The sequence below is a fragment of the Peromyscus eremicus genome, chromosome 7, assembly GCF_949786415.1.
Source record: "Peromyscus eremicus chromosome 7, PerEre_H2_v1, whole genome shotgun sequence".
In the NCBI taxonomy this organism is placed as follows: domain Eukaryota; kingdom Metazoa; phylum Chordata; class Mammalia; order Rodentia; family Cricetidae; genus Peromyscus; species Peromyscus eremicus.
Genome location: NC_081422.1, coordinates 103,514,784 through 103,540,306, shown reverse-complemented (window position 1 = coordinate 103,540,306; position 25,523 = coordinate 103,514,784). Strand labels below are relative to the sequence as shown.

At 46.8% G+C, this 25,523-nt stretch overlaps 2 protein-coding genes across 4 annotated transcripts in view; one reads left to right on the top strand and one right to left on the bottom strand.

The window, feature by feature from the left end:
• Nucleotides 1-32: 32 nt before the first annotated feature.
• On the top strand, nt 33-21,300 carry Camp (cathelicidin antimicrobial peptide). Of its 2 annotated transcripts, none has more exons than XM_059268728.1 (4): nt 33-204; nt 20,145-20,252; nt 20,398-20,469; nt 21,090-21,300. In XM_059268728.1, the coding sequence occupies exons 1-4, from the start codon at nt 70-72 to the stop codon at nt 21,237-21,239; spliced, it is 465 nt and encodes a 154-aa protein (XP_059124711.1). In that variant the 5' UTR covers nt 33-69; the 3' UTR covers nt 21,240-21,300. The 2 variants fall into 2 exon arrangements, with proteins under 2 accessions (XP_059124711.1, XP_059124712.1); XM_059268729.1 differs by lacking the exon at nt 33-204 and adding an exon at nt 18,815-19,591.
• A 2,502-nt stretch (nt 21,301-23,802) lies between these two features.
• Nme6 (NME/NM23 nucleoside diphosphate kinase 6) overlaps nt 23,803-25,523 on the bottom strand; it is a 9,571-nt gene continuing 7,850 nt past the window's right edge. Inside the window, exons 4-5 of one of the 2 annotated variants that reach the window (XM_059268722.1) lie at nt 25,025-25,213; nt 23,803-24,451 (exon numbers count right to left, since the gene is read on the bottom strand). In XM_059268722.1, the coding sequence (XP_059124705.1) occupies nt 24,285-24,451; nt 25,025-25,213 (356 nt within the window). In that variant the 3' untranslated portion in view covers nt 23,803-24,284. Of the gene's footprint in view, nt 24,452-25,024; nt 25,214-25,523 lie in introns of those variants that run through there. The other variant, XM_059268723.1, reaches the window with a different exon arrangement.

Sequence of the window (25,523 nt, the reverse complement as noted above, 5' to 3'; positions counted from 1 at the left end):
CACACACACACACACACACACACACACCAAAATGGCTATCTTACTTAGTACAGATTCAAAGCAATTCTCATGAATGTTCCAATGACATTTTTCACAGAACTAGAAAAAAGCAGTCCTAAAATCTATATGGAGTACCAAGTACCAAAAACCAAACAAAAGAATGGAGAAGGAATTTCATTCGCAAATCAGCTGGACATGGCAGAGGTAAGAGGATAATGAGCCAGCCTGATCTACATACCGTAGCTCAGTGCTCTCCGCCTCCCCCACAAGGAAATCCCTATGTCCCCCGCTGTGGGTGATGAGATAGAGCCAGGTTAGTAAAGTCCCACTGTCTCCCCCACTCCTATTTTGTGTTTCCCTCATGGCAGCTGCAGGTTGTCGTCAGCATTGGAGGGAGGAAGAAGAGAAGCAGAAGCCAAGGTTAAGTCAAGTTAACCCTGAGTTACAGTTTGGGGGCTTTTGCTTGTTCTTTTTTTAAAAAAAGATTTTAACTTTGTATATGAGTGCTGTATCTGCATATATGTCTTTATGATGGAAGAGGATATCAGATCCCACTGTAGAGGGTTGTGACCCACCATATGGTTGCTGGGAATCGAACTCAGGATCTCTGGAAGAACAGCAAGTGCTCTTAACTGCTGAGCCATCTCTCCAGCCCCAGCTTGTTCATTTTTTAAGACAGGATCTCGTCTGGCTTCAAATTCACTATATAACCATGGATGACCTTCAAGTCCCTAAAAAGTAACCTAGGTAACTGTTACCATATTCCATATGAGGGAACTAGTAATCTACTTTACCTAGTAGGAAACTAGAAATGTGTTAATGTCTAAAGTTACTGGGTTTTTTGTTTGTTTGTTCTGGTTTTTTGTTTTGTTTTGTTTTTGCTTCTTTGACACTGGATTTCTCTGTATAATCCTGGCTGTCCTGGAACTCTGTAGACCAGGCTGGCCTCGAACTTGCCGAGATCCACCTGCCTCTGCCTCCCGAGTGCTGGGATTAAAGGTGTGCACCACCACCACCACCACCACCACCACTACCACCCCAGCTGATATCTTGTCTTAAAACAAAATATAATATTGGTGGAAACAGCAAAGCAGATAATCTCTGTATAGGCTTCCAGTGCCCTCTTAACCACTGAGCCAGGTCTCCAGCCCCTTATCTAATGACATTCTTAGCCTTTGGGCTGATGGAAGCAAGGAGTCTGTGTGCACATTCCAGAGTGGGTTTTACCCGGTAGTTGTGCCTGTGTCAAATACAGAGGTGGGCAGTAAATAGCTATTTAGAGGGTTAAAGAGAGCCCAAGATAATGTGACTCTAGACTTGCCATGGTCTAGCTCTGCCATCCTTGGAGTCAATCAGCCTTGTCAGATGTTGCACTCCAGTGTGACCTTCTGGAAACTGGTTCCTCTCCTCTTTGTTAAGTGCCCACTCTGGGATGCCAGCATTTTCTAGTGGAAGTCCTGTGTTCTTTCATAGGCTTACCAGTATGTCCCCACTACTTCTGGTCTCTCCCTTAGTTCACAGAGCTCTTTTTTTTTTTCTTTTTTGAGACAGGGTTTCTCTGTATACGCTGTATAGCAGCTCTGGCTGTCCTCTGCCTCCCAAGTGCTGGGGGTGTGAGCCACCACTGCCAGGCCAGTTCCTGGAACTCTTACAACATTCTTCTCGCCAGTAGGACTCTTGCTCTGGAGCTGTTCACTGGCATCCACAACTCTGCTTAACTTAATGGAAATGAATACTCTTTCTAAACTTCCTGCCCCTCCTGGTGCAAGGCAGGAAGCAGGCCTTCCCTCTCCTCCTCTTCAGATTGCTGGCTGGGTTCAAGTGGCCCTCTGAGCACTGACTCCCCCCGATTGGTCTTTCTAACTGTAATCTAACCAGGGATTAAAAAGCAGGGGTTTGTCTGGCCTCAGTAATCCCAGCTACACTTTTGAATTCTAGGCTCATCTGGGGCTACCTAAGACCCTGTCTCAAAAAACAAATGAAGGCACAGAGAGGCAGGTGGATTTCTGTGAGTTTGAGGCCAGCCTGGTCTACAGAGTGAGTTCCAGGACAGCCAAGGCTACACAGAGAAACCCTGTCGTCTTAAAAACAAACAAACAAAAAACAAAAACAAATGAGCTGGGCAAACACCCTTAATCCCAGCATTCAGGAGGCAGAGGCAGGTGGATTTCTGTGAGTTCAAGGGCAGCCTGGTCTACATTATCAAGTTCCAGGACAGCCAGAGATACATAGTGAGACATTGTCTCAAAAAAATGAGAGAGAGAGAGAGAGAGAGAGAGAGAGAGAGAGAGAGAGAGAGAGAGAGAGAAGGAAGGAGAAAAAGGCAGGTAAAAAGTACAAGCTTTCATATGTTTTGAAATGACTGAAGTTATAGAAAATAATAGTTATCAACCACTTTTTCCAGGAGTGGTAGCACAAGCCTTTCCTTTAGTCATAGTACTCTCGAGGCAGAAACAGTCAAGTCTCTATGAGTTTGAGGCCAGCTTGGTCTACATAATGAGTTCCAGGCCAGCCAAGGCTACATAGTGAGACCCTATTTTAAAACAAACAAAACATTTTACTAGTGGGCTTAAGATGAAGCTCAGCTGGTAGGATGGTTCCTGGTTTCAGTTCCCAGGACCACATAAAACCAGGCATGGTTTTAGGGTATATGTCTGTAATCCCAGGATTTGTGAGGTAGAGGCAGGAGGATCAGAAGTCATCCTTAGCTACATAGCAAGTTCAAGGCTAGCCTGGGCTACAATGAGTCCTGTCTGAAAAAATAAAATAAGGGCCTAGAGAGACTTGTTGCTCTTGTAGAGGATCAGGGTTTGGTTCTGAGCACCCACATGGGGTCTTACAACCATCTCTACTTCCAGTTCCTGGGGATCAGACACCCTCTTCTGACTTCTGTGGGCACCAGCCATGCCTGTACATATACACATGTACACAAAACCTTCATACACATAAATAAATTTAAAATAAAATGAAATTTACCAGGTGCATGCTTGCAACTCCAGTTTTTCAAAAACTGAGGCATGGAAATCTCAAATCCAAGACCAGCTTGTGTCAAAAAACAAAAAACACAAAAAAGGTAACTAGAGTTTTTAGGGCAGAACCATGAGCCACACTTTGTCTCCAGTGTCTCAGTGAGCCAAACAAAGAGACACTAAAATGCAGAGATTTATTCAGTATGGCTAAGCTGGGAAGAAGAAATAGGAGTCCACAGACCTCAAGTCTGTCTTAGGGTACTGACATGCGCTTTAGGTTTAAATAGAGGGCAAGGATGCATAATTAAGCAGTCCTGATCAAGATGTGGTCTTGCCCATCACTGTCGGGCATCCTGCAAATTACTACTCTGCCATCACTAGCATCCCTGAGGGACCAGTCTGAAAGATGATTGCTTCTGCTCCAGGGTAGTCCCACTCTCCTGGAGAATGGCCTTTCTCTTGGCATTTGTGTGTAGGGGTCTGCCCTGTGAAGTTCTGCTGTTCCAGGAATCGAGGGTGTCTCCAGAGGAAGAGGAAGGACAGTGATTTGTCTGTACAGGCATAAAATGAGGTAGAAATGCTAGGCTCTCATTCAGCTTTAAGTACCTTTTAGACTCAAGAGGAGTCAATGCTTTTTTAGCAAAAAGCAGTTCCTAAGTGTTTATTTCAAAGGTAGTTTAAAAATATTTTTTTTCAGCCGGCATGGTGTTGCAAGCCTTTAATCCCAGGACTCAGGAGGCAGAGGCAGGGGCGTGTCTCAGAGTTCAAGGCTAGCCTGGTCTATAGAGTGAGTTTCAGGACAGGCAGGGCTACACAGAGAAACCCTGTCTTGAAAAAAACTAAAAAAAAAAAAAAAATTCAGTAAATGGTTTATTCATACAATATGTAATACACAATTGGGGGGGGGGGGAGGACTAAATAAAACTTCTGAAGCTAGAATGTGTGGATGCACACACACATATGTTTGTTTTGTTTTGAGACAGGATTTCACCAGGCTGGCCTCAAATTCATGGTCCTCCTCCCAAAGTGCTAGAGATTTTAAGTATCAACCACTATGCCCAGTCATGGACTAACAGCCTAACAGGTTATTTCGCAGTAACTAACTTCCTCTCCAGCTTTCTCTCCTCTTTGGCTCACAGTCCCCCAGCACTAAGAAGCCCCTCTTTCTCCAGAAACCCGGGGCCTGGAGCTCTCTCTGCTCTCATAGTTCACTAGGCCTCTGTAGGACCCTCCCCCACATCAGATACTCTACTCACCATTTTAAATATTTCCTCCATTATAGTTCTGAAAACTTTCTGTCCTCTCCAGAGCTGTGTAGTTGAATACTTGTTTCAACAGTCCTGCCGGTTCATTCATTCATTCATTCACTTATTCAACAGATATTTAGAACTTGTTTTTTTCTTGGCGGTGCTGGGATTAAAACCATAGAGAGTTCAGTGTTCTGCCACTGAACTCTGCCCAGCTCTGTCTGGTGCTTACTGGAACAAATTCAGCTTGAAAATGAAGAAGCCATGAGTCTTGTCCTCTGTAGCCCAGGCTTCAAACTCTAGCAATCCTATGCCTCAGTCTCAGAGAACTGGGATTACACCATGTATGAGTCACCATGTCCCACTGGGCTTTAGGTCTAAATAAAGGGTAAGCGGGTAGAGAGATGGCTCAGTGGTTAAGAGCACTGATTGCTCTTCCAAATGATTTGGGTTCATATCCCAATACCCACATGGCAGCTCACTACCGTCCATAACTTTAGACTCAGGCAGGAGTTGTAATACCCGTATACATTAGGCAAACACACAGACACATAAGATAAAAGTGAATACAATCTCAGAAAAACTTAAATAGAAGGCAAGAGATATATATAATTAAGTGGTTTGAATCAATGGAGGCCACTGCAGCTAACCATCCCACTATGTGGTTCTGGCTTGGCTGGAGCTTGCATGTAGTAGCCCAGGCTGGCCTCAGACTCACAGATCTGCCTGCCTCTGCCTCCTGAGTGCTGGGATTAAAGGCTTTTCCCATCTTTCTCAGAAGCGTCCTTAGAGTAATGGAATTCTCACCATCATAATGGTTGCCTTTTGTGGAGGGATGTTAGGGACCAGAAAGAAAGGCAAAAGGAGAGGCCCGTGGGGAGGGAAGGATGACTCCCTAGAGACTGAAGATGCTGAAGCTGGAAGGTATGAATTCCTAGAAAACGGTCATTTGGGGGCAGGGGACCTCTCTAAGGAGAGGCACACCCAAGGCTGCCTGCAGGTGAAGGAATGTGGCTCTGCCGAGAGGTAAGGAGTTGCTGCTGGGAGTGGCTGTGAGGGACCCAGGTGGGAGAAAGAGACAGTTCTTGAAGGGCTTAGGTCTGATAAGGCGTTTGGCAGGACTTGTCAGCAAAGGGTGTGGAGATGGAGATAACAGCATCAGATTGCTGTGGGCTTGGGGAAAGGAGAAGTCTGAGGAGCCAGGAGCTGGCTAGCCCAGCTGGGCGGTCCTGAGCCTGAGGCCTCAGAACAGGAGGAAGAGGCCCTAGAGCCTTTGAGGGGAGGTTTCCTTGGCCTGCCTGCCTGCCTGCCTGCCTTCCTCCCTCCCTTCCTTCCCTCCCTCCCTCCCTCCTTCTTCCCTTCCTTCCTTCCTCTCTTCGTCTCTCCCTCCATGCCTGCCTTCCTCTTACATTTATTTCTTTATTCATCTATTCCTTTTGTTGTGGAGGTTAACACATGTCTGTCACTCTGCATGTGGAATCAGGATACCTTCTGGAAGTGAATTCTCTCCTTCCATCATGTGTGTCCTGAGGATCAGACTCAGGTTGTCAGCCTTGGTGGTAAAACCTTTACCTGCTGAACCATCCTACCTGCCCCCCCCCTTTTTTTCCTTTCTCTTTTAGAGACAAGGTATCTAGCTCAAGCTGGCCCTGAACTCCCTGCCTATTTAAGGGTGACATCCTCCTCCTCTACCTCTTGAGTATAGCACATGTGATTTTTGCAGTACCGTCTGAACTATATCCAACCCAACTTTTATTTATTTATTTATTATTTATTTATTTATTTATTTATTATTATTATTTATTTATTTATTTATTATGTTAATTTTTTCTGAGACAGGGTTTCACTGTGTATCTCTGGCTGGCGTGGAACTTGCTACTTGCTATGTAGACCACGATGGTCTGGAACTCGCAATGATTCTATCTGCTTCTATCTGCCTTTCTTTCCCAAATACATTCTGACATGCTGTTTTTTTTTCTTTTCTTCTCCCCCACCTTTTCTTTTTAAATAACTTTATGTTTTATGTGTCTTGAGTATTTTGCATGTATGTGTATCTGTACACCACATCATGCCTGGTACCTGCTGAGGTCAGAAGAGGGTGTCAGATCCCCTGGAACAGGAGTTACAGATGGTTGTGAGCTGCCAAGTGGGTGCTGGGAATTGAACCTGGGTCCTATGGAAGGGCAGCCAGTCCTCTTAACCATTGAGCCATGTCTCATCCCCACATTCTGCTGATCTGGTTATTTGAGTTTCTTCACATTGTGGGAGTTGATTGAGCTTTATGTATATGATTTGCTCACAATTTTTTTTAAGATTTATTTATTTATTATGTATACAGCATGTATGACTGCAGGCCAGAAGAAGGCACCAGATCTCATTACAGATGGTTGTGAGCCATCATGTGGTTGCTGGGAATTGAACTCAGGACCTCTGGAAGAGCAGTCAGTGCTCTTAACCTCTGAGCCATCTCTCCAGCCCCTGCTCGATATCTTGTGTGAATGGCTTTTAAAAAACAAACTTGGGCCGGGCGGTGGTGGCGCACGCCTTTAATCCCAGCACTCGGGAGGCAGAGCCAGGCAGATCTCTGTGAGTTCGAGGCCAGCCTGGGCTACCAAGTGAGTTCCAGGAGAGGCGCAAAGCTACACAAAGAAACCCTGTCTCGAAAAACCAAAAAAAAAAAAAAAAAAAAACAAAGAAAAAAAAAACAAAACAAACAAACTTGGGATTGAGTTTAGAACATAGTAAACACGTGCAACTTTCTGATAGTTGGAATACTACGATGTTATTTACAAAGTTCTTAGTTGAAAACTGCACAATCTAGTCTAAAAAAAAATCATTTTAGCACTTGCCTTTAGTCCCACCACAGAGGCCAGCCTGGTCTACAGGGTGAGTTCCAGGACAGCTAGGGCTACACAGAGAAATCTTGCCTCGAAAAACAAACGAACGAACAAATCCTAATGTTTTAAGTTAAGTTTATGATTTTGTGTGGGGCTACATTCTTAGCTGTCTGGGGCCGAGTGTGGCTGTCTGGGCCGCAGGCCCTGATGGTTGAACATACCTGGCAGTGAGTGCAGGGCAGAAGCTCTGCTGCTGAGCTCTGTCCCCAGCCCTCTTGTCACGTTTTGTTTTGAAACAGGGTTTTGTTAAATTGCCTTGGCTGGCCCTTTCCAGCTTCCACTTTCTGAGCAGCTGAAATTACAGAAGCTTGTGCTCCTAGGCCTGGGCCTGACTGGCATATTTTTTCCCTTAAAGATTTATTTTACTGGGGATAGAGAGATGGCTCAGCAGCTAAGAGCACTTACTGCCCTTGCTGAGGACCCAGGTTAGGTTCCCTGAACCCACATGGGTGCTGGTAACCATCTGTAACTCCAGCTCCCTCTTCTGATCTCTCTGTTCCCTAAGCTTGCATGTGGTGCAGGTATGTGCATGCAGATAAAACACTCATACACATAAAATAAAAAATAAATTCTGAGATTAGATTTTTCATTATTATTAATTGTTATTTTATTATTTGTTTCTTTCTTTATTTTGTGACAGGGTTTCTCTGTGTACCCCTGGCTGTCTTGGAACTTGCTTTGTAGACCAGGCTAGCCTCAAACTCAGAGATCCATCTGCCTCTGCCTCCCAAGTGCTGGGATTTAAAAGTGTGTGTGCCACCGCTCCCAGCCACATTTTATTATTTTAAATTGTGTGTGTGTGTGTGTGTGTGTGTGTGTGTGTGTGTGTGTGCGCGCGCATGTTAGTGCAGGTGCCCACAGAGGCTGGAAGAGGGTGTCAGATCCTTTGGAGCTGAAGGTGCCGGCAGTTCTGCTGGAGCCAAACTTGGGTCCTCTGTAAGAGCAATTTGTGCTCTTAACTGCTGAGGCTTCTCTCAGCCCCTGTCTGGCATATTTCATTGAAATGAAATGTTATAATTTTTAAAGCAAGGGTTGGGGTGCAGCCCAGTGGTAGAGTACAAGTGTTTAGCGTGTCCAAGACACTTTCCATCCCCAATGCAAAAAGCCAAACCCAAACAACAACAGTAAAAACCACCTCTGTGTGGTGGCACACAGCCCAGCACTGGGGAGGCAGAGGCAGCCTGGTCTACAGATCCAGTTCCAGGACAGCCAGGGCTACACAGAGAAACCCTGTCTCAAAAAGCAACAACAGAGCCTTACCTTCTCCTGACACTACTCCCCTTTCAACTTTATTTCTCCATGGCTGGGTGCATGGCTCAGGAACGGAGGGCATGCTCACAGGCTCAGTCCTCAGGACACCCTCTCCTCAGTTGTCTCTCTGAGTTACCTCATTTCCTCTTGAGCCCAATCTAGTCACACATTCGCTCTCTCCACTGCATGGAAAGAGCTTTTTGTCACGTTCTCCAGGGGCCTTCATCTGTTGAATTCAGCAGGCAGTTTGCAGGCCTGGTCTTACTTCATCGGCAGCCACCATTAGAAGCATTGGAACAGCTGACCACTTCCTGCCAGAGACATCTGCTTAGCATTGTTCCCACAGCACCACTCTCCAGATTTTATGTTTTTCCAGTTGCTCCCAAAGGAATAAAAATGAGCTTTTAGAGAGGACATACTAGAGAGAGCCCTTTAGCTTCTCCAGGGTGGGAATCGGGCTTAGGGGAGAAGACAGCTAGGTGCTCCTTTGGGGCAACATGACCAGCAGTAGCCTAAAGCCTGGCTTATAGAACCAGGAGAGATGTTTGTGTAGTGAATGAGGACCAGATGTATGAATATTATCCTGGAGGCAGTGGGTTTATAAAGCCCTCTACAGCGCCCTTACCCTTCCTCTCTCTTCCTTGGGAAAGCAGACTGGGAAAGTTTTTGAGTGATGAGATGAATTGGTTCATCCTTAAGCCCCGTTTCTCTTCTGAGATTGAGGTCTTTTCCTCTAGACCCAGGCCGACCACAAGAGGGCGCTTGTTTCCCTCTGGCGAATATTTGGTCAAGAATTGAGCTGTAGTTAGAAAGTCTTGGGCTGAAAGCTAAATGCATGTGTGGGAAAATAAATGTATACCAATTCCTGGGATCTGAGTTCAGATCCCATTCCAGGGAGGGACATGCTCAGGGCTAGGAACCCCACAGCTGTATTGGTTTTTTGTTTGGTTTGGTTTGGTTTTTCAAGACATGGTTTCTCTGTGTATGTAGCCCTGGCTATCCTGGAACTAGCTCTGTAGACCAGGCTGGCCTCTAATTCACAGAGATCCACCTGACTCTGAGTCCCGAGTGCTGGGATTAAAGGTGAGCGCCACCACCGCCCGGCTGCAGCTATACTGTTAATTTCTTCTGGCCATTTATCTTATATGGCAGCATCTTGACCACTGCTGATCTCAGTTTTGTCGTAGTCCACCCATTCAAGGTGCTAGCAAGAGAGAACAGACATATAGTGTGTATGCTTTTCAGAAGTCTGCCCTTGCCTAGCATGGGTGAAGCTCTGAGTTCAATTCCTAGTCATGAAAAAAATAGTCTAAACACAGTATACTCTCTTGCTGATCCTCAATGTCCCCTACCTGCCTCGTGTTAACCTAAGTATGGAGGTTGTGACACTCTACTCATGTATCCTACAGTAAAGTTAGTGTTCAGCAGTGGACATTCTGGGGGAGGTGACAGGGAATGGAGGCCACTGGCCGATAGGGAGCCATGTAGGTTCTGAAAAAAGGGGAAGACTGTCTCACAGAGCTCCGTTCCTTTTCTTTTCCTCCCTCCCTTCCGATTCCCTTCCCTCCTCTTTCTCTTCTCTTTTTCTCCTTTCCTCATGCATTTCCAAAACAGGATCTTGCTATGTAGATGAGGCTAGCCTCCCAACTTACGACGATCATGACTTTGGCTCCTGAGTGCTGAGATGACAGGGTATAACTACACCCACCAAGGGCTGAGTTTTCGGGGGTTCTCCTAAAAGTTGGAAGTCCTGGGAAGCAGCTAAGCACAGTCTTATGACCTCTTTTGAGTGCTACACCCCTGCCCCACTTAGAAGAGGGGAAATATGTGTTGGGGACAAGGAGGAGCTGGACAGGAAACTGGGCTCCGTGATGTCTCCACTGTGCCCTTGCCTTTCTCAATCCTTGGGCCTTGGTGGGTGACATGGTTTCCTGGGGCTCCCTCCTGTCCCCTGGTCCCTCCTCTCTTTCTTCATCTTCCCATAGCTAGTTGACAAATGTCCACATTAGGTGAGGTGCTTTGTGGGAGGGAAAGGGGGTGGCAAGGTGAGGTGGGAGTCACAGTCCCATGACCTGCCCCTTTGTATTCTGGAGCAGGGCCTTCCTCAGAGGGAACTGAGGCTGGGCCCTTTGCAGTCTTCTAGGCCTGTTTTGTGGAAAGGGGCAGATTTGAGAAAACCAGGGCCTAATCAGGGGAAACAGAGTCCCTTTCTGTGGCGTTCCTCAGGCTCTGTAATGAGCTGTGTGTGTGAGAGGCTGAGAGACAGCAAGGGAGGTACTCAGACTTCCTGAGTGATGCACACTTTACACAGAGAACGCTGCTACAGGGAGCATGGTCTGAGAAGTTCCTGCTCATCCGATTCAGCCCCCTGTTCTTCTCATGGAGTTGTGAAGCAGGATGGACTTGTGCCTGGCCTCGGCTGAGTGTGTATGTGTGTGCGCATGCCTGTGCCTGTGCGTGTGTGTGTGTGTGCGCGCGCGCGTGCCTGTGCCTGTGTGTGTGTGTGTGTGTGTGTGTGTGTGTGTGTGTGTGTGTGGTCAGAAACTTAAGAACTGGATTAGGCCCATACTGAAAGGGTGTTGGCTAGCATGAGTACTTCCTTAGCTTGAGGCCCTTTAAGTGGCGATCATGGCCACCTGGAGCCACGTGTCCAGTTGCCTCCAGGAAAAGTGTCCTCTAGGCGCTCTCAACAGTAACTCTGAGGGCCAATCTGGGCAGAGGCTCCAGTGGTCTCAGCCTTGTTATTATCCAGTGAGTTTACCTGACCAGTGCCCTCTCAGCCATTCCAGTGAATGGTTTTCCTTGTTTTTCTGATTACACTTGTTTGCTTGTTTTGAGACGGGGTCTCACTGTATAGCTCTGCTGTCCTAGAACTCGCTCTGTAGACCAGGCTGGCCTCAAACTCAACGATCCCCCTAACGCTGTCTCTGGAGTGCTGGGATTAAAGGTGTGCACCATCATGCCTTGCCTAAAATTATTTTTAAATTCAGTTTGTGTGTGTGTGTGTGTGTGTGTGTGTGCTCAGCAAAGGGCACGTGTAGAGGTTAGAGAACTACCTTCTGGAGTCTGTTCTCTCCTTTCACAAAGGTTATCAGGCTTAGTGGTAAGTGCCATGTCACCAGCTTTTTGACTCCTTGTGAATCTCTTTTTGGCCAGGTTATGTGGTCTGGGGATAGATGGATGCATCTGAATTATGGCTGAATGGTGTTCTGAACATACATACTTGGCTAGGTTCTATCAGCATTGGCACTAATCTGAGGGACCACAAGGCGTTCTTGTCCCCAGAGAGTAGATAACCATTCTGGAGACTTACTCCAAGCATCTCCTTTGGGCAGTTAGGTATCTGGTACCCAAAGCTTCCCAAGGCCCATCCCTTTCCTACCCCACACTCCACCCAGCTTTTCCTCTTCCAGAGGGCAACTGGCATTTCCTGTTGGTGAGTGAAGGAAGGCCCAGGCCTGTGACTTACACATGCTTTGGTTAAGACCTGGCCTGAGGTGGCTACTGGGCTTCTGAAGCTGGAACTGTGCAGGCCGGGTTCATCAGCCAGCAGCCAGCACTGGGGAGCAGGAGACAGCATGGCATTCTTTTCCACTAATGGTTCCTCGTAGGGTGAAGAGAGGGCTTAACAGGAAGACTGGGACGACCACAGTTGTCCCCCGTTCCCAGCAGGACTTCTGAAGGATGTTGAGAAGAGCTCCCTCATGTGGTTTGGACAGACTCCCAGTCCTTGAAGAACCAGTTGGTGTTGGTTAGGCCCAGTGCACCCTGTGGCATCAAGGAAGGTCTCAAGAGTTGCTGTTTTTTTGTTTTGGTTTATTTTTGTGTTTTTTTGGTTTTTCGAGACAGGGTTTCTCTGTGTAGCTTTACGCCTTTCCTGGAACTCGCTTTTTAGACCAGGCTGTCCTTGAACTCACAAAGATCAGCCTGCCTCTGCCTCCCGGTGCTGGGATTAAAGGCATGAGCCACCACCGCCCAGCTGAGTTGCTGTTTTTTAAGAGCTGCGATTGAACTCAGGGCTCTGTGCCTGCTAGTCAAGTTCTCCACCACTGACATAGTAGTGCCAGAAATAAACCTTGGTTATCTTGATATGTTCCCTTATTTAAGAGTCTTTTCTTTCTTTTCTCTTTTTTTGTGGGGGTAGGGCAGGGTGGGGTGTTTTCTATGTAGCCCAGGTTGATCTTGAATTTGCTGTGTAGCTGAGGCTGGTCTTAAAACTCCTGACCTTCTGCTTCCTGAGTGTGTGCTGAGATTAGAGAGCTGTATGGCCTTGATCAGTGTGTGCGGTTTTGGCTTAACTGTGCTAAGCTAGCACTCTGCCAGCTGAGCCCCGACCCCAGGGAAAAACATCTTTCTGGTTTTTTCCCCCCCAGGACAGTGAGTCTTACTCTGTACCCCTGGAGTCTTTGAACCCACTATGTAGTCCAGCCTGATGTCCTTGGGGATTGTTCCTTTCTCTGCTGCTATGAGGGGCCCGATGTGCAAGGCCTGCTTGACCAAGAGGTGACTGGAGCAATCCTGCACTATGAAACCAGGTTGCACAGAAGCCCACTTCTCCTTCACCCCCCAGGGCAGAGTGTGCAATCAGCAGCTTTCACTCAAGCTGCCACCCTCCAAGGTGTCCTGTCCAAGCCCCTAAGAGTCCCACAGCCTCTGAAGCCAAGAGTTATTTCAGGCCTTGCAGGCACGTGGGTCAGTTCACTGAGGAGCTGGAACCAGAATCTGCCTCATGGTCTGTCTCTAGACCCCTCCATTGCTGTGGCCCATCCTCTCGCCTAGCTATGTACTGTATGCTTTAATACTCCCTATACATTGTGGGGGAGAGTACAGTACTGTCACTTTTAAAAGCTTTAGAGAAAATCCAAAGAGCTCCTGCCTTGATGCTCTAGATAACTGTTTCTCTGATACTTGTAGTTTATTGTAATTTTAAAACTACATTAGCCAGCCGGGTGGTGGTGGCACACACCTTTAATCCCAGCACTCGGGAGGCAGAGGCAGGTGGATCTCTGTGAGTTCGAGGCCAGCCTGGGCTACCAAGTGAGTCCCAGGAAAGGCACAAAGCTGCACAGAGAAACCCTGTCTCGGAAAAAAAAAAAAAAAAAAAACTACATTAGCCTCAAAGTGATGGTGCACACCTTTAATCCCAGCATTGGGGAAGGAGAGGTAGGTAGATCAAGGCCAGTCTGTCGGAACTCACAAGGTGAAGTGAGTTCAAGGCCAGTCTGGTCTACAGAGTGAGTTCCAAGATAGCAGGACTGTTGCACAGAGAAACCCTGTCTTGAAAAACAAAAATACAAAACAAACAAGCAAAGGAAAACTACATTAATTAATTTATTTGAATATTTGTGTGTGTGTGTGTGTGTGTGTGTGTGTGTGTGTGTGTGTGTGTGTCTACATGTGTCCATGTGTGCTATGGTGTAAGTGTAGAGGTCAGAGGACAACTGTTGGGAGTTATTTCTTTCTTCCCATCAGGGTCCTGGGGATTGAACTCTAGTCAAAGTGTCTTCCCTGATAAGACATCTTGCTGGCCCTGTGATTTTTTTTAACTGTGTGGGTATTTTGCCTGCTTGTATGTATATGTATGTACCATGTATGTCAGTGCACCATGCAGTGCCCATGGAAGAGGTCACCTGATCCCCTGGAACTGGAGTTACACGTAGTTGTGAGCTGCCATGTGGGTGCTAGGAACTGAACCCGAGTCCTCTTGAAGAGCAACCAGTGCTCTTAACTGCTGAGCCATCTCTCCAGCACACTGATTTTTTTTTAAACTTTTTATGGGGCTGGAGAGATGGCTCAGCAGTTAAGAGCGCATACTGTTCTTGCAGATGACCCAGGTCCAGTTTCCAGTACCTACATAGCAGATCACAATTGTCTGTAACCTAGTTCCAGGGAACGTGATTCCCTTTTCTGCATCAGGTATGCATGTGGGGCACATGTGTGTGCATTCCTGTGTGTGTGTGTGTGTGTGTGTGTGTGTGTATGTGTATGTGTGTAGACAATCACTCACACACATAAAATAAAAATAAATAAGTTTTAAAAATAATTTTTATTAGATTTATTTATTTTGTGTGTGCATATGCCCATGCATGCCACAGTATGTGTGGAAGTCACAGTATGTGTGGAAGTGAGAAGACAATTGCTTGCAGGAGTCAGCTCTTTCCATCCACCATGTGAGTTCCAGGGATTGAACTCAGATCATCAGGCTTGGAAGCAAGCACCTTTACCTGCTGAGTCATCCTGGCAGACGATAATATTTTTTCAATGTATACTCAGTATAATTGTAAGGTACAAAATGTGTTTTGATTGACACACCTTTCTGTCTCTTTAACTTCTTCCTCTGTGTAACTGCCCTGGCTGTCCTGGAACTCACTCAGCAGACCAGGCTGGCCTCAAACTCACTGAGATCCACCTGCCTCTGCCCACCCCCTCCCACCCCTGAGTGCTAGGACTAAAGGTGTGTGCCACCACCGCCTGGCTAACCTTTTTTAGATGAAAGAAGTATGTTTATTGTTACATCTTTTTTCACTTACAAACTTTATTACTAAAAAAATGAAAAAAGTCAGTTTTTTGCTGGGCGGTGGTAGCACAGCCTTTAATCCCAGCACTTGGGAGGCAGAGGCAGGTGGATCTCTGTGAGTTCGAGGCCAGCCTGGTCTACATAGCAAGATCCAGAACAGGCACCAAAACTACACAGAGAAACCTTGTCTTAAAAAACAAACAAACAAACAAAAAATCAGTTTTTTAAACTTTTCAAAAAATATGTCAAATGAATAATGTTCTAGTTTTGTTATTGTTGCTGTGATAAACACCACAACCAAAAGCAATTGGGGAGGGAAGAGTTGATTTCATCTTACAGTTAACAGTCTGTCATGGACGGACAGACGCCAGGGCAGGAACTCTAGGCAGGAACATGAAGCAGGGACCATGGAGGAGTGATGTCTCCTGGCCTTTCCCAGGCTCCCGTTTATCCACCTTTCTTAGAGTGCAGGCCCACCTGCCCAGGGATAGCACTGCCCTCTGTGGGCTGCCTCTTGTACATAACTGGCAATCAAGTGCCTCACAGAGGAGCCCACAGGCTAATAATCCACCGGCAATCATTTAGTTAAGGTTCCCACTTTCAGAGGTAACAGGTTGATAACACGACTATCCAGGACAGGTCATAATTCTTTAAAGAAGTCACCTTTAATTACAGTTGAGAAATAAAATGCCTGCATGTTTAAATTTTCCTCACATTTACCTTTTTTGTTTAATAAAGTGATGTTTATAGTTGTGTGCATAGTGGGGGTCTATAAGAAGAAAGTGTGTTTTCAGACTGTTAAAAAAATGATTTAACAGGGGCTGGAGGAATTGCTCAGTGATAAAGAGCACATACTGCTCTCGCCGGAGACCCAAGTTTGATTCCCAGCATCCATGTCAGGCGGCTCACAACCACCTGTTAATTCCAGCTCCAGGGGCATCCAGTGCCTCTGACCTTCAAGGGAAACTGCACTCACATGCATGTATTCACACGTACACACTCATGCACGCACACACACTTAAAAGTTATAAAAACATCTTTAAATGATTGAACAATTTTTGTGAATCATTTCAGACATTTTCGGCTGTGGATACCCACTGTGAGTCCCCTACTGGCTAATGCATGTGCATATTTGTATTATGTATATACATTATTACATTCTAAACATACAAGCATAGACTCTTTAGTTTTGGCATTTTTGTCTCACATGTAGTATTTGTTTGACATGTTAAATGGTGGACGTATACTGTGCCTGTAAATGTGAAAAGCAATCCTAACTGTATTCGGCCACAAGGCCTAATTTGCAGTAACTATTGTTGCTTTAAAATTTTTTTGGTTTTGTTTTTGTATTTTGAGAAAAGTCTTACCTTGTAATTCTGGGTGGCCTAGAACTCTATACATGAACTCACAAAGATCTGCCTGCCTCTGCCTACTGAACGCTGGGATGAAAGGTGTGTGCCACCATGCCTGGCTGAGACCTTTTTTTTCCTTAGTTTTTCAAGACTGGGTTTTTCTGTGTTTCGGTGGCTGTCCTGGAACTCACTCTGTAGACCAGACTGGCCTGGAGATCCACCTGCCTCTGCCTCCTTAGTGCTGGGATTAAAGATATGCACCACCACTCCCTGCTGAGTGCTGGGATTTTTAAAATACATGTATTTCACCAGGCAGTGGTGGCGCACACCTTTAATTCCAGCACTCGGGAGGCAGAGGCAGGTGGATCACTGTGAGTTGGAGGATAGTCAGGGCTACACAGAGAAACCCTATCTCAAAAAACAAAACAAAACAACCCAAAATTTTATTTCCTCTGTGTGTGTGTATGCCGTCAAGTGAGAGAGCTTGTTGTGTGCACTGTGTACCCACTGACTCATCTCCCTGGCCCCTGTTACTCTTATTTCACAGTGGCTCGTTGCTTTGTATGCACTTGACATTTGGGGATGAAGATTGTGTGTCTTCCCAACAGGAAGTATAATCAACCAAGCTAAGCAGGATGTGGTTGTACCTATCTGTAATCCCAGCACTTAGGAGGTGGACACACACACACACACACACACACACAAGTAAGTGCACACATGCATGCACACATGCACACACTAATTAAAACAAGACAAACAAACAAAAAGCTAGTGTGACGGCAAATGCCTGTAACAGCAGCATTTTGGAGTTTGAAGGCAGGAGAATCAGGAGTTCAGGGTTATCTTTGGCTGCTACATATAGAGTTTTAGGCCAACCTGGGCTACATAAGACCCTGTCTCAAAATAATAAAATAAAATGACCAGCCTAATGTTTCAACTACGTTGAGGCCAAATGTAAACTAAAAGCCTTAATGGAAGTAGCACAGTCTTAACATAATTTAACATTAGTAGTTCAATCATTTTGGATTACCTCACATACAAACCAAAAACAACAAACAAAAACAGCCACAATAGAACCCCCAAAACACCATGTTGGGACAGAGGCTCAGTGAGTCAGTGCTGGTGTGTGTGGCCTTCTGGCGTCTGGATGTGCAGGGGACTATGATGAGTGCTGTGGGGGAAAGAGGATGCAGGCTCTGATGTGGGATAGAGGGTTGTGGGCTGCTGAAAGTAGGGGGTTGAAGTGGCCATCCCAGTGATTCCAGGGAGTCCCCGGACAGTTGTGCGGAGGGTGGAGTGTGGTTAGGGGAGCAACCTAGGGGAGATGAAATCTAGGGACTTTGGTAGCAACTCATAGGAGGAAAAAGTGGAGAAAAGCAGGGTGATGGTGTGGGAGGTGAGAGGGGAGTGTCCCAGGAGAAGGAAGGAATAATTGGGTTCTTTCTGCTTCGAGATCAGGACTCATGCAGTGGGTACTCAGCAATCAGATGAAAGGGTCCTTGGGAATCGTTTTTCTTTTGGCTTAAAAAATAATAATGTTGAATTGGAAAGATGTTTCAGTGGTTAAGAGCACTTGATGTTCTTCTGAATAGTGTTCCCAGTAACAACTAGAGGAGCTCATGATCACCTGTAACTCCAGCTCCAAGGGATCCATTGCCTTCTGGCTTCTTCAGGCACCCACGTTGATGTGGCATACATTCACACAGACACGTATTTCTTTTAAATGCTAATATTTATTTATTTATTTATTTATTTATTTATTTATTTATTTATTTTTGAGGCAGGCCTTCATGCATCTCAAGTTGGCCTCAGAATTGTTGTAGCTAAGGATGACCTTGAACTTCTGACCCTCCTGCCTCCATTTTCTAAGTGCTGTGATTACCGGCTTGCACCAGTGTGAACAGGTTAAGTGGTGCTGTGGTGCCAGGGCTTTGTATGCTATAGGCAAGACGATGACTACTCGCCAGTCCCCATTTCTTTTTCTTTTTTGGGGTTTTCGAGATAGGGTCTCACTTAGTAACCCCAGTTTGCTTTGAGCTCATAGTAGTCTTCCTGCTTCAGCCTCTGAGGTGTTAAAATCATAGGCATGAGCCTCCATACCTGGCATTTATAGGAATCAGGAGCTCGGAGATACAGACCGTGTAATGCCTAGTCATTGTAACTTAGGTTCTGAGGGGTGCTATTGCAAGGAAGGCCTGAATCCTGGCACAGAATCAGCCCTGGATGCAACCCTCAAGCCCTCAATGTTAAGAAAACAGCCCTTGGAGGAGACGTAGGCAAGAGGCAAAGCAAGGATGATAGGACAGGGACTGTTCCAGGGGACAGAGGGAGACCTAAGCCTTCATGCCAGGGTGGTCACCAAACCCAGAAAAGGCTTAAGTGTGAGAGAAAGTGGAAATGCCGACTCAGTTAGTGTAGACGGCCTTTTGTGGGCTTGGGCTAAGGCCACATCTGCGGGAGGATAGGGACATTTTTATCTTGAGAAAGGCAGCTGAGAAGGATCCAGGAGAGGGTGTCGTTCCTGCTGCTGCTGGACCTAGTGATGTGTCTAGGAATCCATGGTCCATGCCGTGGATGGCTTCACCTGGCAGGGCCTGGTTGCCAGCCTCACCGCCTCTTGGCCCTGTGCTTCCAAACCCTTCAACTGTCAAAGAAGATAATGTTGTGGTCTTGAATGGCAGGGGAAACTTCTTCCTTGGGAGGCTGGGTCTCTGGGTGGGGCGACCACTGTCACTTATCATCAAAGGCCAAATGTCCACTGAGTCAGACAGTGCCTAGAGCTGGAGATTTAGCAACGGACACTAAATCCAGAATCATTCCCAAAGAGTAGACACACTTAGGATCTTCATTGGCTCTTCCTTTCTTGAGATTTTTACCCCATTGAGCAATACTGGATAGGCCAGTCCCCCTGGGGCCTGGGAGAAGCCAAAGCCATCTCAGGAAGATGGGGAAATGATTTCTTCATTTGGCATGCCAGGCCTGCTTCACTCACTGCCCATAGCCTCATGAGGCAACAAGACTCTGAAGCAAGCCCCAGCCCACACCCTGGCAGGCAGCCAGTGCAGGAAGGGTCAGGAGGGTTCTGCTTGGGCTTCTGCATCAGGTTGAGGCTGAGCATAAAGGAGGCTCAAGTGGCCTGGAGGAGGCAGTCTTGGGGACCATGCACACCCAGAGGGACAACCCTTCCCTGCGATGGTCACTATCACTGCTTCTGCTGCTGGGCCTGATGCTGCCTTTAGCCATCTCCCAGACCCGCAGCTACAGGGAGGCTGTGCTCCGTGCTGTGGATGAGTTCAACCGGCAGTCCTCAGACACCAATCTCTACCGCCTCCTGGACCTGGATTCTCAGCCCCCAGGGGTGAGGTTGCAGAAGAGCAGGCTCTAATCCAAGGCCTCTTCCCCTTTTAGTGGGTCTCTCCTGTTCTCAGGACACTCCCTAGATCTGTCTCTTTCCAGATTGATAGCTTTCAGCTTTGGAATACCTGCCTTGGCAGAGTGCCCTCAACCCTATTCTAGTGATGCATGGGGCCTCCATTCCAGGGACAGGGTGGAATCGTTGGCCCCAGGAATTGGCTTCCTTTGCTCTGAGTTTTTTTTCCATATCCAAAGAAGGATTGTGCCTAGCCTTGAGGTCCCTAAGGATGTGCCCGATTCCCTCCCCGGTTCCAGAAGGGGGTGGGGTGGGGACGTGCTCTTCATTTCAGCTGGCTGGGGGCTGTTCCTACTCCCTGTATGTGCGGGAGGAAGGAAGGGGCTCATTTTCTCTTCCCCTCTGGACCCCAGCACGAGGTCCTGTTTCAGCACCTAGCTTGTAATGTAGGAAGGCCACTCTGTTAGTGGCTGTCAGGAAGAGTGATCTTGAAGCTGAGGATGGGCCTGAGACTAGTCTCCCCACTTTTTCCCATGACCAGGATGAGGACCCAGATACCCCAAAGTATGTGAGGTTCAGAGTGAAGGAGACCGTGTGTGACAAGGCATTGCAGCAGCTCCCTGAGCAATGTAACTTCAAGGAAAATGGGGTAAGCCAGAGGGCTGGGGTGACTGGTGGGTGCCTCCTGGGGAACTAAACAAGGAGTCCCGAGGGAATCTTTCCATCTAGTGGGCTAGGGTTTTGGGGGCTATGGCAAATGGGTTCTAGTTTGACCTTGAACTTTCTCTTCTCAGCTGGTGAAGCAGTGTATGGGGACAGTCACCCTGAGCCAGGACACAGATTCTTTTGACATCAACTGTAAAGGGGTGAGTGGGATGCAGGGAATGATGTGAGGATGGGACATGGATTACCCTATGGACCAGTTGCTCCCTATTCCTACCCATCCCCTTGGTCCTCCTTGTGCCTGAACTTCAACTCCACCACTGGTTCTGTTGTCACCCTTTAGAGCAGTGACTTCCAAGTCTGGCTCTTGGGAGGCAGAGGAAAGGAGGCTCTCCATGGGTTCTAGGCCAGCCTTACCTACATGAGTGCCAGGCCAGACGTGGGTACATGTGAAGGCTTAGCTCAAAAAAAAAAAAAAAAAGTTGTTTTTTTTTTTTTTTTTTTTTTTTTAATCTGGAACTTGTTAGGAATGAAGACTCTCAGGCTGAGGACCTCACCACCTGGGTGTTAGCACGCCCTACTGAGTCCTGCTGATGCTCACAGCATCCTCCAGGGTACACTCTCAGACCCCAGGGAGCCTCTTGCCATTCCAAGGCCCCAGTGTTCTCATCTTTTATTGGGTTAGGGATCCAACTACAATGTCCCAAAGGCTGAACTAGGGCCCAGAGGCTCTGGGAGTATCCCTGAGTGTGGTCCAGATGGGGAGGACCTCGGGTGCCCTGGGACCAGCCTCACAAGGAACCCTTCTCTTCCTGGTACACAGCCTGGGACACAGCCCCAGAAGTTTAAGAAAATTGCCCAGATCGCTGGACTCCTCCGAAAAGGTGGGCAGAAGATTGGAGAAAAGATTAAGAAAATTGGCCAGAAAATTGCACATTTTTTTGGGAAAACTGCACCTGAGGCGGAAAAGTAGGCCTGCCTTGGCCTGTTTCTGGATTCCAAAAATAATAAATTTGGTGAAGGAAACTTCTCAATGGCTTTCGTCTTCTTTTAGTCTTTAACCCTGCAGGCTCTCTGCGCACGTGCGAGCCATCATCACGGCCGTGCTCTGCGCACGTGCGAGCCATCATCACGGCCGTGCTCTGCGCATGTGCGAGCCATCATCACGGCCGTGCTCTGAGCGTGTGAACCATCACGGCCGTGCTCTGAGCACGTGCGAGCCATCACGGCCGTGCTCTGCGCACGTGTGAGTCATCACTTTTGTATTCTGTGTGTGTGTGGGGCGTTTGAGACAAAAAGGAAGGCAGCTATCCCATCAGAAGGTATATGTAAGGCAGCAGGGCAAGAGGTCCATTTAATATATATATACATACATACATATACATAGATATATATGTATATATATATATATATATAATATTAGCCGGGCAGTGGTGGTACACTCTTTTAATCCCAGCACTCTGGAGGCATGGGCAAGCAGGTCTCTCTGAGTTCAAAGCCAGCCTGGTCTGCAGAGCAAATTGCAGGACAGCCAGGGCTACACAGTGAAACCCTAGCTTGAAAAGCAAACAACAGGGGCTGGAGAGATGGCTCAGAGGTTAAGAGCACTGACTGCTCTTCCAGAGGTCCTGAGTTCAATTCCCAGCAACCACATGGTGGCTCACAACCACCTGTATCAAGATCTAGTGCCTTCTTCTGGCCTGCAGTCATACATGCTGTATACATAATAAATAAATAAATCTTAAAATATATATAAAGCAAACAACAACAAAAAGATAAGGAAAAAACAAAGAACTATTTATTTTGTGTGTGTTTGTGTACCTGAATATATATATATGTGCATTATGTCCTGCTGGTACCTGCAAAGGCCAGAAGAGGTGTCAGATCCCCTGAACTAGAGTTACAGGCAGTTGTGAGTTGCCAGATGTGAGTGCTGGGAACTAAATTTAGGGTCCTCTGCAAGAATAGCAAGTGCTTGTTTTTTGTTTTGTTTTGTTTTGTTTTTGGGGGGGACAGGGTTGCTCTGTAGCTCTGGCTGTCCTGGGACTCACAAAGATCAGTTTGCCTCTGCATCCCAAGTGCTGGGATTAAAAGCATGTGCTATCACTGCCTGGCAGCAAGTGCCCTTAGCCATTGATCCATTTCTCTGGCCCCTAGACATCCATTTATTGCTTACCTATGTGTTTGACCTAACATCTGTATGACTGTCAGGTAAAATAGTTTTTGGAATGTCAAATAGACCTCTAGTTTCCAAAGGCTGATAATGTCATCAGATAATGTCTGAGGCCACAGCAGATTCCCACTTTGTACACTCTCCTACCTGATGCTTCCAGATATGTTTTTTGTTTTGTTTTTAAACAAGGTCTCACTATGTAGACCAGGCTGGCCTTGAACTCAGAGATCCTCCTTCGTATTCCTCCCCAGTGCTGGGATTAAAGGTGCCACCATGACCAACTCAATCAATGTATTTTAAACTTTTTAAATTAAAATTTATGCATATGGGTGTTTTCTCTGCTTGAATGTCTGTACTACATGTGTGCCTGGGTCAGAATAAGGCATCAGATCCCCTGGTACTGGAGTTACAGATGGTTGTGAGCTGCCATGTAGGTGCTGGGAACCAAATCCAGGTCCTCTGGAAAAGCAGTCAGTGCTCCTAAGCTCTCTCTGAGCCATCTCTTCAGCTCTAACCCCTCATATTTTTTTTTTTAATTGTTTTTTCGGGTTGGGGATTTAGCTCAGTGATAGAGCGCTTGCCTAGCAAGCACAAGGCCCTGGGTTCGATCCTCAGCTCAAAAAGAAAAAATTGTTTTTCATTTCTTGTATGTGAAGCTGTGTTACTGTGTCTGTGTAAAACACCTGATGGTCTAATAAAGAACTGGCCAATAGCAAGGTAGGAGAAAGGACAGGAGGGGCTGGCAGGCATATATATATATATGCTATATATATGCTATATCTATCTATCTATCTATCTATCTATCTATCTATCTATATATATATCAGTATAAATAGAAGGAGAAATCTGGGAAGAGGGATCTAAGAGCTAGCAGCCAGAAGAGGAGGAGGAGGACTTCAGGGGCCAGATACCCAGCTACACAGCAAGCCATGGAGTAAGAATAAGATTTACAAAAGTTAGAGAATGGGAAAAGCCCAGAGGCAAAAGATAGACGGGATAATTTAAGTTAAGGAAAGCTGGCTAGAAACTAAGCCAAGCTAAGGCTAGGCGTTCATAATTAAGAATAAGGCTCTGTGTGTGATTTATTTGGGAGCTGGGTGGTGGGCCCCCCCAAAAAGAGTAAAAAAAATCAACAACAATATCTTCCTCCAGGACACAGCCCTGTGCCTAAGTGCACAGCATGGTTTTGAGTCCACACTCAACTCAGTGAATGGGTGCATTTATGTGCTACATAGTCAACCCACTGAGAGATTCTTACATGATTCTCTCTTCAGTTAGCACAGAAACCTGGCTTCAGGGCAGAGGCCACAACTCCAATGAAGGACAGGAAAAGCTTGTACAGCAGTGCTGCCAGCCTGGAGGATTCAGTAACACAGAGTTTATTAAAGAAGCCAGATGGCCAGATCAAATGTTAGTTACACAGTCACTGCATTTTCCTGGCTAGTCCACAGGCCGGCTCCTTCAGGAGGAAGGATGACATTTCTTTGCAAAAAGAGAAGTCACCAGCTGGGCGGTAGTGGCACATGCCTTTAATCCTAGCATTTGGGAGGCAGAGGCAGGCAAATCTCTGTGAGTTCAAGGCCAGCCTGGTCACAAAGCAAGTTCTGGGACGGCCAGAGCTGTTACACAGAGAAACCTGTCTCAACTGCCCTCCCGCCCCCAACGCACATAAAAAGAGGAGTCACCATCCTTCCTTAATACCCATGAATATTCCATAGAAGAGGTAGATAGAGCTAGATTACAGCAGCTGGGCAGTGATGTGCTAGGTCTTTGGGCAGGTGATGGGGTCCGGCAGAGACAGTGCCTTCAGCCCATGAATCCCCATCAGAGACTGACAGGATTTTACTAGGCTGGTTTTGGGCCTCCTGTTTCAGCTGCACAGTGGATGCCCTCCTCTGGACTGTAGCGCACAGGACCACGGCGCAGCTGCGGTTCCTCCTCTTCATACCAGCGCTGTTCACTGAAGTCAGGGAAGAAAGCTGCAATCTCTCTGCTGGCGGAAACCACAGAGTCTATGAGGAGAGGAAAGGGAGAGAAGAACTACTTAGGAGGTTGAGGCAGGAGGACTGCAAGATTGGGACCAGATTAGGAAACCAAACAAGACCATGTCTCAAAACAAAACAAAGCCGGGCGGTGGTGGCGCACGCCTTTAATCCCAGCACTCGGGAGGCAGAGGCAGGTGGATCTTTGTGAGTTCGAGGCCCCAGCCTGGTCTACAGAGCGAGATCCAGGAAAAGGCGCAAAGCTACACAGAGAAACCCTGTCTCAAAAAAAAAAAAAAAAAGAAAAAGAAAAAACAAAACAAAACAAAACAAAACAAAAGAAAGAGAAGAGTTATCACAGAGAATGTAGGGTAGAGGCAGGCAAGGCAGTCAACATCAGGTTCAGAACCCTGAACCACTCAGTACTGGAGTAAATAAAGAAAGCTCACAGGCCACATGGCTGAGACAGTTATAACAGGGCAGAAATATATGCAACAAAGCTCAATGGAGGGACCACTGGCTGTCAATCTCCCCACATGGCTTACTCATCACCCCAAGACATCCTTCCTCATTTGTGGCTGTGGACAAGAGGTTTAGACTCACCTGAACCATGGGTAGTGTTTCGTGTGTCAGTGAGGCCCAAACTCCCACGAATTGAATCTGGGGCCATGTGGCGTGCTCGAAATACTCTGGTGGGTCCCATCAGTGTTCTCCAAAGCTGGATGGCATCTTTGTGGGCAAGGATGTAGGCTCTGATTGGACCACTGAGAATAAAAGAAGGGATTTGACCACCTAATCTAGAACATGTTGTGAACAGGGCAAGAATAAAGTGAACTGTACTTCCTGAGAATTTCTTTGCCCTTCTAGTGAGTACTGATCAGTTTCAAAGAGAAAGTGATGGGGAGAGGCAAGAAGTGATCAGTAGAGTTGCTAAGCAGCATTCCCCGGCACTCCACCATAGCCATTGGTTCGGTAGCCATGGGACAGGCACCTACCCCCTGTGGCTCAGTGTAGCTCACTCATGATTCTTTTTTTGGTTTTTCAAGACATAGAGTTTCTCTATGTAACAGTCCTGGCTCTCTTGGAACTGGCTTCTTAGACC

Coding starts and splice junctions, on each gene's coding strand:
- Camp (XM_059268729.1), top strand. CDS start 19,394: ATGCACACCCAGAGGGACAACCCTTCCCTGCGATGGTCACTATCACTG. Junction 19,592..20,144: donor TGGATTCTCAGCCCCCAGGG/GTGAGGTTGCAG, acceptor TCCCATGACCAG/GATGAGGACCCAGATACCCC. Junction 20,253..20,397: donor GTAACTTCAAGGAAAATGGG/GTAAGCCAGAGG, acceptor TTCTCTTCTCAG/CTGGTGAAGCAGTGTATGGG.